This window comes from Artemia franciscana, chromosome 18 (genome assembly GCF_032884065.1).
Source record: "Artemia franciscana chromosome 18, ASM3288406v1, whole genome shotgun sequence".
Taxonomy (NCBI): Eukaryota; Metazoa; Arthropoda; class Branchiopoda; order Anostraca; family Artemiidae; genus Artemia; species Artemia franciscana.
The window spans coordinates 31,862,450-31,876,875 of NC_088880.1; the positions used below are offsets into that span (position 1 = coordinate 31,862,450).

The following is a 14,426-nucleotide window of genomic DNA, read 5'->3' on the forward strand; positions in this document are numbered from 1 at the left end:
TGAATTCTACATGAGTGGCTTTTTGCTATCTTGGAAAATGGATACATAGGGGATTGAAACTTCCAGTCATGAATTTAGATTATGTATTATATTATGTATGTACCTGATTAGATTATGTATGTACCGCCCCAGGGAGGTGCTTTAAGATCTTCTCACTACTCCCTCCCAATTTCTAATGCTTTGGAAATTGGGTATTTTGCAAAGTTTAGGTTCTTAAGAAGGAAACATGTTAAGAAAACATTTCTTACTTCATAATATGCAGTAAAATTGATTTAACCTATTTTGAAGCTGCTTCCACTATACTTTACCCCTCCCCTGCCTAATGTGCAGATATATAGCCTATTCCCTATGCATTTTTCCATGTGCACCTCTTGCTTCAACCTGTGTACCTGTAAATTGAATCAACCCTGATGAAATCAAGAAACAAAAATATGTAATTTTGGCTATATACTTGTACATTAGGGGGGGGGAGGTAAAGTTCTATTGCAAATTCAAATTTAAGCACTTTTTGAGCTCTTGACCAAATATTTCTGACCATAATATTTCTAGTATTTGGGTATAAAAAAGGCTTAAAACATTGGTCTTAACCTTATTGTTTTATTATAAATCTATTATTTTGAATGTTATATAATCCACAAGCCCTGATTTTCTATGATTAAATTGGATAAAAAATTTTACAATTGTATCCCATTTTCTTCTTTTTTGATGTATTTTCAATAAGATACTGAAAATATGAAAGCTGACAGAAGAAGGTGTAGATAAATATCCCATTTGGTTCTAATCCAAAGTGGTAATTAAATTTACAGTTTATAAATATATTAAACTTGTTAAATTATAATAAATATATTAAGTTTGTAAATGGATTTATAATAAAGCAGTAAGTTTGAAACCAATATTTTAAGTCTTTTTTATACCCAAAAACTACAAATATTTTGCTCATTTTCAAGAGCTCAAAAAGGGCTTAAATTTGAATTTGTGATAGAAGCAATTATTACATTTGTAAAGAGCTTAGAAAAGGGCATCAAGGAATATGCTCACTTTATTTGTAAGTCAATAGGCCAATATGAACAATGAAAATTTACTGGAGGGGGTAATGTTCCTTTCTGACTGATATTAATGTTAAATTTAGATTCAGGGTGCAATTATGACTGTAAAGGTAAATTTGAACTTTCCCTTCACCCCCCTAATGTAGAAATATATAACCTCAATTGGTATATATAGGGGTGGGAGTGAAGTTCATTTCTGATACAAATGCATGTTGAACTTGGATTCAGGATGCAATTCTGTCTATACAGGTAAAATTTTATCAATTCCAGTGCTCTCAGAACCAGAATGTTGAAAATAAGGTAAATGCATCACAGTTCATATAATTGACTTACCAATAAAGTGAACATACCACCTGATGCCTTTTTTTATGCTCTTTATGAATATAATAATTGCTTCTATTGCAAGTTCAAATTTCAGCACTTTTTGAGCTCTTAAAAATGAAAATTTTCAATGAAAGTATGAGTTATTGGCTTTTTTTTTACAAAATAATACTATACTTTCTTAGTGCCAAAATTATTTACAGTTAGGTTTGGTCAAGAAGTGCTTAAGTTTTAACTTGCAATAGAAGCAATTATTATATTCATGGTAAAATTCTCGTTTATTGACTTTTGGCTATCTCAGAAAAGGGTTAGTATATCTTGGGAAGGTATTTTGAAGTACCTACCTCTACTCCTTCTCTCTCTAGAGGGTCCTGACCTTTGATGACCTTTAAAAATATGTGTGTTATAAAAGTTAAACCTTTCAAAATAGATCTTCTGCTTAAATGAAGTACAATAAAATTGTTTTCAGCTTCACAACTTTGCTCAATCCCAATTTATAAGGTTTTAAAGATATGTAAATACATTTCCTAAATTTTGAAAAAAAAATTGATATGGCTAAGAATTCTACTCAAATGACAGGAATTGCATTTTCAGTACTAAAGGCATAGAAAAAGCAACTGATAACTGAAAATTTAGGTAAAAAGTTGTTTTGTCAAAACTTCAATAGGTAATAGACCTGTCATGTAGGCAAATTTCAGGGCCATCTAGAGGGAGAAGGAGTGGAAGTGGTTGCTTCAAAATACCTTCCTGGGACATATTTTAGTCTGTAGATTCATACCTGAAAGTTTCATTTTCCTAGCCTAAACCCTTTCCAAGATAGCAAGAAGTCAATTAACTAGAATTTTACCAAAATGGGTACTTCAAGACACCTTCCTGGGATATAGTTTAGACTGTAGACTCATCCCTGAAATTTTAATTTTTCCTAACCTAACCCCTTTCCGAGATAGCGAAAAGTCAATAAACTAGTATAATATATAATCTACCATATTCATAAAGAGCATAAAATAGGCATTGAGTGTTATGTACACTTTATTGGTAAGTCAATTATATGAATTGTGATACGTTTACCAAAAATAAAAACAGTCAATGTGAGTCTACAAAGGTATTCTGAATCTTATATCTTCATCCCTTCCAGCTAGGGCTATACAGGTTGAAAGCTACTAGGCTTGGCTATAGCTTGTAAATGCAGTCCCAACTTCAAACAAGCAAACTTGCACTACTCCAAGTTAGCAAAGAACCCCACAGCTAAAATGTTACCATTTAGAAAGTAAATGACCTGTAATCTTTCTTTTGACTTCCCTATTTTCCAAACTTCTATCACTGATCTTATCCATGTCAGCATTTCATTATTTTGAATATTTCCACTGTATGACATATCTAATTCTTTTATCAAATATAGGTAGCAGCACTATGAAGATGCTATAAACATAAGCTCGGGTACACACCACTGTAGAGAGATACAAACAGTACGAATTGTAGGATCATTTCCTATTTCAACCAGTCGACCATTAAACAAAGCCGGACCGAGATGTAGCTGTTACGGACAACATATAAACCAGAAGTAAAGTAAGCGACATTATATTTTTTCAGGGGTAGGCACGCGTTTGGTATCAGTATTCGCAGCCTGGAGAACAGGAAAAGAAATAAGACGAATTGTGCGTCTAGGGGATAAAGAAGAATACAATACATTGAAGGGATAAAAAAAAGAAAATAATTGATATGGCTATAATAATGCGAAAGGTAAAGACAACATTGGCTTGAGAATAGAAAGAAAAACAAAGAATGAATTTACAAGGATAATAAGGTAAAAATGATTTATTTGAATAATGTCATCACGTGATGACATTTGATTAGGAAATTTGGAGTTTCGCATTGATATCTCGGTTCCGTAGATTTAATGATTTTTTCTCAGTGGCAAATTATGTGATATGACTGTAGTAATGAGGAGCTCATAAAAGAGATAATCAAATACTAGTTTTTAAAAAAAAAGTTGCCTCTATGTTCAAAAAAGGAGATAATCAAATATTCAAACTACTAAGACTAGAATAATTATTTGCTAGTTTATATTAATTGGTTGGGATTTCTGTTAACTTTATGATTCTTAAGTTTCACGTTGTAATACGCACTCGTGCGTAAAAAATATCGATGAACTGTTCAAGGGGGTCTTCCCCGTTGCTCTGTTAAACTCTGTTAAATTCTGTTAAACACATGCTCCTTGATTTTGTAGCTGCTTCCAACTATGTGACCCACGAGAAGCTTTAAAAAAATCAAAGTCGAAGATGGTATGTTGGTTGAAGTCATGGAGATGTTGAAGACCTAAAATGAGCATTGCAAATCGAGTGTAGGAGTGTTGGGTGGAGAGACTGAGCCAGTCAATGTGGAAAGTGATGTAGAACAAGATGCATATTATCCCAGGTTTGTTTAACTACTGTATAGAGTGGATTCTAGAAAGAGCACTCTCGAATTTGGATGGTGTTTTTACGGAATTGGTATTAAAGTGTCTGACCTTGAGTACACCGATAACATCGACGCTCTTGCTGCTGATCCAGCAACTAACTAAGCAATGTTAAATGAAATATCACATTTCTCGCAGATACTGGGTATGAAGATTGACACGGCCAAAACTAAAGTCATGGACCTAAATATACAGTCGGATTATCAGACTGCGTTTTACGGACAAGAATTGGAAAAGTTATTAGCTTCAACTATCTTGGTTGAATAAAAGACCCTCATGGAGGCTGTGAATTGACGTAAAGAACAGAATCAACAAAGACCAAGCCATCTTCTCACAACTACGCCGCCATTTGTGGAACAGGTGGGAGATCAGCATGAAGACAAAAATGTCTGTTAAATTTCTTTACAGTGGTTCACACAAGCGAAAACCTCCGAGCAGTTCAAACCTTCTAAGTTTTGCCAAGTCTCGCTATTGTATGGAAGAGTCCAACATCTTATAATTTCGTATCGGTTTGGCAAGGTCATAATTTGAACTTTCTTTCTCTCTCATAAGGCTCTTAGGAGCTCGGAAAACATTCGAGAAGCAGCAGCTATGCGAAAGTAAGTTTTACTGCCACATCCTTGGATTATACATTTTATAGACCCTAGGTCTTTGAAATTGTCCATTGCCTCTATCTGGCTCTGGTTGACCATGAGAAAATCTGGAGACTCTTCATTTGTCATCATTTTAGTTTTTCAAGTAATAACTTCCAGGCCGAATGGGGCATGCAGAATTTTATATACCTATCACGGGATATTAAAGTTTAGGCCACGTCTTTTACACCTGGCCTGGGTGGCATTTCTGATTGGCTTGTGCCAGGGTAGACTGTTAATTTTAAAAAAATCCCTGACTGTTTTCTCCATGACCCAGTCAATGAAGAAGTCAAAGATTTTGGGTTATAGAAAAAAAAAATCTTTTTTTAATATAATGGTAAAACAGAACACAGGTTCAAATTTAAGGAACTTGTGAATCTCCGTGAATTTTGAATTGTAATTTCTCGAGCCATAGATGTAAACCCTGAGAAAATTGTTGGTATTGTTTTGCGCTTAGTTTGGGTAACCACTTACATATGAAATTAAATGGAAATTTGGATTCTGTTTTAGTTAACTATTATTTTAAAAATGACATGGTTGTAATTTTATAATTTCCAAATAATATAAACCTTTTCATAAATTCCAATCAGTAATTTCAATTGATACTAAATTTAAAGAAGAATTAGAAAATGAAGATTTTATTATATAACATTCAACATAAGAAATTGAAAAAAAAAATATACACAAAGAGAATTTAGAATTATGTTATGAAATACAAATAAATTTACTTTGTTTTAGCTCTCTTTGACACAAATCAATGATTCTCCATCCAAAGCTATTACCTTCTTCTGATATGTCATAGCTGAATTGAAAATATAGGGAATATTCTATTGTCAACGTTTTGGCAAAAAGTAGTTCTGATTTGAAAAGTTTAGAAATGAAACGGTAAAAAAAAGGTCTCATACTATCTTTTAATAAAATTTCTAAATTTTCAAAATTGCTGCAACCGATAAATTATTTATTTAGAATTTTGCGCCCCTAAAATTTCTTCGCCCGGTGTATGACTTGAGAAAACGCATAAAAATTCGTTTATATATATTTTTGTTACTCTTTTACGAGTTGGACAAATATTTTGGGGGGAGGGGCCAAATTCCTTTTCCTTGATACGGCTTTGCGTTTATACACACCTTTTTTAGAGAAAAAATAAATTTTTTTGGCAGTCTAACATTAAATTTTAACAATTAAGTTTTTGTATAATGTTAACATTAAAAACCAGCAATAGACAATTGTCCAATTCAAAATTGTACTTCACGGTACCGCTATAGTGCTGCGCTGTTCACCTTTGCCCTATAACAATCTTTGGTCGTTTTAACATCTATTGGGCACTGACTGTGGTACTAACGCTGGGCTTTTCTGTATTCAAATAAAAAAACAAGTTTGTTCAACTGAAAGTAAAGAGCAATATTGAAACTTAAAACGAACAGAAACTATTGCGCATATGAGGGGTTGTTACTTCTCAATACCTCGCTCTTTACGCTAAATTTTCTTAGTACTTTTAAGAAAAGCTTTTTATCGTTCTAATTAAACAAACAGTGCTTCGAGAGTCGTTCTTAAAGAATTGGGACAGAATTCAAACTTTAGCGTAAATAGAAAGGTGTTGAGGAGGAGCAACAACCCTCATATACGTAATGATTTCTGTTCGTTTTAAGTTTTAATGTTGCTCCTTACTTTAAGTTGAAAAAAATCGTTTTTTATTTAATTTCTGATTGTTTATAAGTTTTACCAGGAAATCTGGCTACACCTCCATGGATAAATCCCCCAGGCAATTAAATACTGGTGAAAATTTACCCTGCATAATTACGCCTAACATCTCCACGCGCAAAATTGAGTCGGCAATGAGAAAGTTCAAGTTCAAGTTCTACTTATTTTAATAAAATAACAATAACAAAAACAATATCCCAAAGGGCTCAATAGCCCGTTATTTGAGAAACGGCATACAATAAACAAAGAATCATAAAACTTGTCATAAACATACTAACCAACATCTAAATATAAATATGTAAGGAAAAGAAATCAACTCACCGGCAGTCCCCACGAAACAGCGACCCTCACATCACCCGACATTAAAATACAAATTAAAATTCTCGCGTCATCGAGGATACAACGCCAACAAAACAACAACCCAAAAAGGAAAATAAAATAATAAATAAACCATAAGAAACATTTAATAAGAAGCCTTCAATAAGAAACTTTTCATCTGTCTCTTAAAGGAGCCAAGTGTTCGTGACTGCCGGATCTCAGCGGGAACCAAGTTCCAGGCACGCCCCACAGTCACAGCCAGGCCGAAGTCTGAACGAATGGAGGGACTAGCTGGAATCATCACATCCTCCCGGTTACGAACTACATACAAATTTACTTCCCCTACTAGTTTAAGAAGTCCCGAAAAACAACATTGGAGATCTCCCTGGAAGTATTGATATGCCAACGAAGATAGAGATAAAACACAAATATCTTTAATTTTGAGGAGGTCAAGAGGAGTGTGTGTTGCCGACTGGAGAATTCTTGCCGCTTTCTCATAAAGATTGTGAATAGGAGCAAGTACCGAGGGAAATGTGGACATCCCTACAGACGAACAGTAACATATATAAGGGTAAATCAGAGAAAAGTATAAAAGACGGAGGCTAGGGAAAGGAAATAAACGCTTTAATTTTCGGATGATCCCAAGTCCACGGGAAATTTTCACTCTTATCATTTGAACATGCCACTTTAATGATAAATTTTCATCCAAAAGAACTCCCAGGAATCGTACATATCGATCCGGGGGACGACTTATGGGGCCTCTTGGTGTATGAAGCTCAGTAATTGTGGGGCAGCTCACACCTTTACGAGAAAAAATAAGAAGGCAGGACTTTTTTACATTTAAAGTTAGTTGATTTATGTCAAACCAAAAGAGTATTTTCTCAGTCATTGCTTGAAGCTTTAGAGTAAGGGATGATTCATCCGGAGCTGCAGCACCTAAAGTAGTGTCATCTGCAAATGCTATTAATTCTTCTTGACTATCAGGTGTGAACACCAACGTACTCTGTGAGTAAGATTTGTGACACAATCCACAGCAAACATTGTTAATTGGATTGTTAAAAAGTCGGTAGAGATCGTTCACATAGATAAAGAAGAGGGTTGGCCCAAGAATAGAACCTTGGGGTACTCCGTACTCAATTGGAACTTTTTCGTCTGTAACTTCCGTGGCGATATATCTGTCAGTTAGTTATGACGAGAACCAAGACAATGCTTCCCCACGGACACAAATATGACAAAGTTTACCAATGAGAATCTTATGTGTTAGGCTGTCAAAAGCTTTCTTTACATCAAGAAAAGTGGCTGCAGGAATAAGATTGGAATCTAAGGATCGTCGTATAAACTGAAGAAGTCTATTACATGCATGTTCTGTAGAATACTTTGCACGAAACCCAAACTGATGCTGATGGAAAAAAAAATTTAGCTTCAAGAAATCTCACCAGACGTTTGAGCATTGCCCTTTCAAATATCTTAGAGAACACTGACAGAAGAGAGATCGGCCTGTAGTTCCAAGGATCCTTTCGGTCACCTCCTTTAAAGAGAGCTATAAAACGTGCAAGTTTAAGACGTTGGGGAAATACTCCTAGTTGAAATGACCTATTAATCAAATGGTAAATTGGGGTGATAATCGATGGAAGAATATGTTTAATTACTTTAGCAGAAATTTGGTCGAAACCTGCTGAAGAGTTCTTTAAAGACAGAACAATATTTCTAATTTCCTACACCGTAACCTCCCCAAGAGCCATTGATTTCAAGCATGAGGGACCTAAGAACTGCTTCCAAGACTGTGACACAGAGGAATAAGAAACGCTATTAGCAGTTTTTTTCCCTATCTCCGCGAAGAACTTATTCATATGATGTCGAATTTGGCCTTTTTCTGTTACAAGTTGATCATCTACAATGAGAGACTTAGGGAGACCTTCTGGTTTCATGGATGGCCGATTAACTTCCTTATCACGTCCCACATCTTTTTTATATTTTTACCGCAATCAGCAAATCTTTTTGTAAAATATACTGTTTTAGCTCTGCGAATAATTGATTTCAGAAAATTACGGTACAACTTAAATGCTTCTAACTTGGCCTTATTTGGTCTTTTTTTGTACTCCTTCCAAAGGTTCTGCTTTTTTTTTTATTGACTTTAGGACTCCAGATGTTAACCATGGAGCTACAGGTGTTGATCTTTTTGATCGAGGATAATTTAAAGGAGCTTTTAGACAATAAGACGTGAATTTTTCCTTAACAGTGTCATAAAACCGGCAAAATATGTCGTTATAATTACCTAAACTAATATTTTCTGGTAAAGAAAAGTCCCCTTTATATGCACCAAGATCTTCTTTCAATCTATCCAGTTCCACTGGTGAGCAAAAAAATCTCGGTTTATCCTGGGGGACTAATCTTTGTGGATTTTGGAGGACTTGAAACAGGGCTGAAACTGCCAAATGGTCAGAAATGTCAGAAAGCAGTACTTCATTCTTAATGGAGTGCAGCGATGAAAAAATATTGTCAATTAATGTTGCTGACTGGTTTTAAATCCTAGTCGGTATGTTTATACAAGGAGCCAATCCGTAAAAAATTAGTAAAGACAAGCGATTAGAAGCCTGCCTAGATGACGATTTCGTAAGGTCTAGGTTAAAATCACCCCTCAATATAACTTCATATTTTTCAGCAAAAAAACTTTCCTAAGAACGTCATCTAATGTTTCAAGAAATTCAGTCACAGATCCGCTTGAAGAACGATATACTTCGCCAATTATTACCCTTTCCTTAGCATTAATTGGGATTTCAATAAAAAGTGACTCAAATACTTTTTCAAATACTTTTACTCAAATACTCCCCCCGAAAAGTATAGCCATACCTAACAATAAAAAATCCTATAAGTAAACAACGGGCAAATTTTTTAACTTAGACCTTTCCTCAAGGGCTATGGGGAGTCATGATATCTCCAGAGACATAGTTTTTGGTCTTTCAACTATGCTGAACAAAATGGATATCTCTAATTTTTATCAGACATTTTGATAAAAAAAAGACGTGGGAGGGGGCCTAGTTGCTTTCTAATTTTTTTCGCATCCGTGGTCTTTCATCTGGCAAAAAATACAAATTTCCACATTTGTTTAGATAGGAGCTTGAAACCTCTACACTAGGGTTCTCTGATACGCTGAAGCTGATTTTTTTAGGCTCGTAATCTTTGATGGGCGAGACTAAACTTAATGAAATTTACATATTTAAAATCAGCATAAGAATTCAAATTATTTGATATATCTATTGTTATCAAAACTCCGTTTTTTAGAGTTTCGGTTACTATTGAGCTGGGTCGCTCCTTACTTACAGTTTGTTACCACGAACTGTTTGACGAAACCTGTACCTTTAACAACTTTAAAGTATAGTTTAGTAATTATTTTTGTTCTTTAAGTTTAAGTCTGATGAATAATATTATACCAAGATTTGTCATTAGGATTTGCCTGAAAAGTAATAAGCCGAACGTCACAACTAAGCAATTTTAAAACAAAAAACTTTTAGCACTCCTACCTTTTATTTTTGGTAGGTCAATATCTTGTTTCTGTGCTTTTTCTACTCGCAAATCTATTTCTGTGATTGTGTCCTCGCTATGTTCCTCAGCCTCTTTCATATCAGCAACTATTTTAAAATCAGAACCCAGAAGCTTATTAAGACTGTAGTTAACATCTCCCCTACAGTTCTTCAAATCGTCAGCTTCGTAAAAATATGTTTCATCCTCGAAGTTTGTCTGCACTGAAACGTTTTTATGCGTTCTTTCAGTTTCTACAAAGACGTTTTCAGGTATATTCATAATTCCTGACTTACGACTGAAATTGAAATCCTGGACGGGGCTAGGAACAAAGTTGTCAACACTGGCTGAATATAAACAGGTATTCAAATCAGTTCCCCCATGCTGCTCTGTGTGTTGCAGCTTAGAAGGGGCTGAAATGGAAGTAAAAATAGGCGTTGTGGGAATATCTTTTATTTGGTTTTCAGTCTTCAGTAGCAGCTCTTTCGCTTGGAATTGCTCATCTTCTTTAATACCAAGTGGCTGATTACAAACAGTAGTAGTGCCTTGAGAATTTAGCGCCAACAATTTTGACTGAGGAGTTTTTTCTGTAGATACCATGTTAAAGTTTGCCATAATTTTGTATTTTCTACGGGGTTTCTGGGGTGGCTTAATAGAATCTTCCAGAGAATCTTCAGCACCGTCAGCCTCCATGACAACTAAAAATCAATAACTGAAAAATTAAAATAATTAAAATATTCCGAAACAAAAAAAGAAACCTAAGTTGGGTTCTAGGTGTTGAAAGATTACTTGTCTTATAAATGAAACAACTATCCTTACTTTCTCCAGCAAACACAACCCATTTACACTACTCTTGTAGAGATATGAACACGCTCATCTTTTCTTTAAACTTTGGATGTTTTTACAGGTCATCCGTATCCCCAATACTTCCTCAAATAATTCACCTGTTTTTTATTTGTTTTTGTTTTTTTAATTTGCTCTCCTTCCCAAAAAAACAAAAAATATCCTGCACGCGTGTCTGCTTTGAGATATTAATATCCGTACGTGATTAAAAAGTTGACTGCTAACCCTTTATCATTCTTCTAAAGGAAAAATTAATTAATAATTGCTAATTTCGCTAATAAATTACTGATAAATTGCTGTTTTTAAGTTTCAAACTGAGTTCTTGACGGTCTACTATCCATTTTTTTTTTTTTTTTTTTTTGGCAGCTTATTCACTCTTTTTATTTTTGGCGAAAACAAATTTAGAAATTACTGTAGAAATCTCGACATTTTAAAGTACTCGTGCCAATCCCCTCCTACACCACCCCCCCCATCGCACATGGTAATGCGGTGAATAATACCTTTTAAATTACCATAGTATCTTTTTAAACGAAAAAGTCCAAATTGATAAAAAAAATATTTTGTCACAGATGCAACGTAAATCTTAGCAGACAATTGGTCGAAGAAACCAAAAGGAGGGCCCCTAATACCAAATTCTAAGCTTTAGTGAGCAAATTATGAGTTCTAGTTTCTTTTTTAAAGGCCTAATCCAACTTGCAGGCAACGGACTATCATCTGGGTCCCTAGACACCCTTGCAGCTCTAAGTAGCATTTCATCAAAATTTGGACACAGTTGGCTTGATGCTAGGCTTATTCCTCCTAGAAAATTCCCCTAAGAAAGACCAACCACCCCTCCTTGACAATAGCTTATGCACAATTAAACACTTTTTGCTTTCCCTTGTCTTAATTTTACACTTGTCTTAATTTCCCTTTGTCTAAAAAATTTTGCATCTGGGAGAATTTTTCAGGGGGAGGGAACAGTCATGAGAAATTTTCCGGGGGAAATATTCCACAGGATAATTCCCCAGGGAGAATTATCCGTTGGGGAGAGGGACCCCGGCTGGTTTAAACATAATGATTGAACACACCCAAAATATGCATCTGGAAATGAAATAATCAGTTCAGCCCCAGAGCCAAGAGCCCGAAAGTAAAAAAAAATCTATTTAACCAAGAGGCTATCTTTATTACGTCTCAGCAGAAAGGTGGGTCGTTGCGCCTTTCGGAAATCGCGATCGCAGAATAATTTCGCTGCAGAAGATTGAAGGCACCAAACGCCCTTTTACTGCATAAGCATAGAATTTTCCCTCTTTTCGATGTTGTCATCATCCGAGAAGAACATACAACATATGATTGGAAGAGCGATGCTCCCTTCCCCCCACATTTGCTGCTAAACTGGGAATTTTATAGTATCTCATTGAAATGAAGATAATATAAAACAAAGATTCTGAACTATATATTTGCAGAGCCTAAGTCACTTCTTCGTCAAACTTCATAACTATGGGTCTCGTGTATCTCCAAAATATTTGGAACTACACAGCTACAGGGTCCTCAGTTCTGAGCCCCTTGTCCTTTCAATATTCGGAAACACCCATATTGCAATTAAAATTTCAAATTTTAGTCACATGAATTCCTATAGCCACATGGGCTCCAAATTATGTATACGTCACATTTTAAAGTAGCGACTTTATTAATAAGTTTAGTGGGACGGCTGGCATATTATTTGATAAAAAAAATGATTTTGAACAGTTTCTCTTTTTTATTACGTAATCTATTTATATTAAATAACAGGAGAAAAAACACTGCTTAAAATCGTCAAACTTCACATCAGGTGACTTAGAGCTGCTATTTAAGATCATTGAATCAATGTTAAAAGGTAAGCTAATTAGTTATTTAGTCCCCTAGGGCAAGGTCTCATATCAATTTTTTGAGTGTGAATTTTCTTTTAAAATGTACCAATGGTTTAGAATTTAATTAAAGGCTAACTTAGACTGAGAAGTTTATATTTAGGCAAAAAAACTTACAAAGTGGTACAGTGACATACATCATGCCTTTAAACCAAGCTTCCATGGTAGTGGCCACCACTTGAGTGGTTATCTGAAGCAAACAACTGCATGACAACACTCACAGAGGCCATTTTCCATTATCTCAACTGGACCTTCCAGCCCCCAAACATTTTTCAGGGGCAGGGGGGACAATCCTCCCAATATTTTTGGTCACTCGGTAAAAAAAAGTCGGTAGAACTGTGGCACTTTGTGCCACTATTCTTCCAACACCGCTAAAATTCTTTCTTAGGTTCAATAAAGACCACAAAAATACAGACATATGGTCTACAGAAATTTCGAACTCGGTCGATAAACGCAGCAGTTTTACCGAATCCTGCCGTGATTTTATAGATGATTCCACAATTGTCCATTTGGTTAAATAAGCAGCATTAAAATAGTGACATAATATGTACCAAAATCTGAATCTCCGTTGGTAAATACAGCAGTTTTACCGACTCGTGAAGTGATTTTACGTATGGTATTCAAAACGGATATTATGCAAATTTTTGGCAAAACAGTCACTAAAATCTCTTCCTCTTCCCCAAAAAATTGGCTAGTAGCGAACCTGGCTATAGCACCCTCAGATTGTGATTTCTGTCTCTGTCAAGCCCCCCCCCCCCTTTAGGCTAAAGTGTGATTTGTACTTTAATTAAAACTATACGAATAAATGCAAAAAATGTAGTTTGTAAAACAAAAATTTGTATTGTTACTTTACGTTTACGGCCATGAAAGTACCTTAGCTTTTGTTACTATTTTCTTAATTTTAGATCCATTTCTTTCAAAAGCAGAGAAACATTAACTAGGAAAAAAAACTTTTAGTTAAAGCAATCAAAATATTTTTTTAATACAGCACAAATGATATGTCATTTGTGAAATTTAATTTGGGCAGAACACAATGTTTATTCTTAAGAACTTCAAAACGATTCGACCGCACTGTTTATTGTAATTTATATTTGTTTTATATTTCCTTTCCCCCTCTAAAGCAATCCCTGTTTTTTAAACCTTGTATAACCTTGTTAGTGTTCGTTTTAAATAGACTCCTTAAATTTCAGGAAAAGTCTGTTTACCTAAATAAATATGGTTATAAGACAACAAGCCTATTTTGAGATAACAACATCTAATGCACAACAAACACAGAGTAAAACTGGAGCTATGTTTTTACGAGGAAAATAGCAAAGAAGATAACGCCATTACAATCTTGATAAAAAATCAATGTTTTACTTTCTTATCTATCAAATGTATAATTGTAACGATAAGAAACAACCACTGCTTCAAATTACCAATGACATTTAAACTTGGACATCCCCCCGCTCTTGGACCCATCTTAGATCTATTCAGACCTGAATACTGTGATTTTCTAATATTCTTTTTTGGTTGTTTCAATTTTATGAAATATTTAGGGTAGGACAAGATTTTCGCCAGTGTTGCCAAACGAAACCGTAAAAATAAATAAGCAAACCCAATTAGTTAAATTTGGCCACGCTTTTCGCCTGTGATAACTCATACATTAATGATCTGTGGATTATCGAGGACAAAGGGTTATATTTTGGTGTTTGGTTATATTTTTAGT

General features: G+C 34.8%; 1 protein-coding gene across 1 annotated transcript; it reads right to left on the reverse strand.

The window, feature by feature from the left end:
* Positions 1-2,909: 2,909 nt before the first annotated feature.
* On the reverse strand, positions 2,910-11,284 carry LOC136038875 (uncharacterized). Its single transcript, XM_065722338.1, has 2 exons — positions 9,995-11,284; positions 2,910-2,991 (listed from the first exon to the last, which is right to left on the reverse strand). Exons 1-2 carry the CDS (start codon positions 10,683-10,685, stop codon positions 2,978-2,980), a joined length of 705 nt encoding a protein of 234 aa, XP_065578410.1. The 5' UTR covers positions 10,686-11,284; the 3' UTR covers positions 2,910-2,977.
* Between the last annotated feature and the right edge of the window lie 3,142 nt (positions 11,285-14,426).

Bases quoted from the DNA above. Each gene is read 5' to 3' on its own strand.
- LOC136038875 (XM_065722338.1), bottom strand. From the start codon at position 10,685: ATGGAGGCTGACGGTGCTGAAGATTCTCTGGAAGATTCTATTAAGCCA.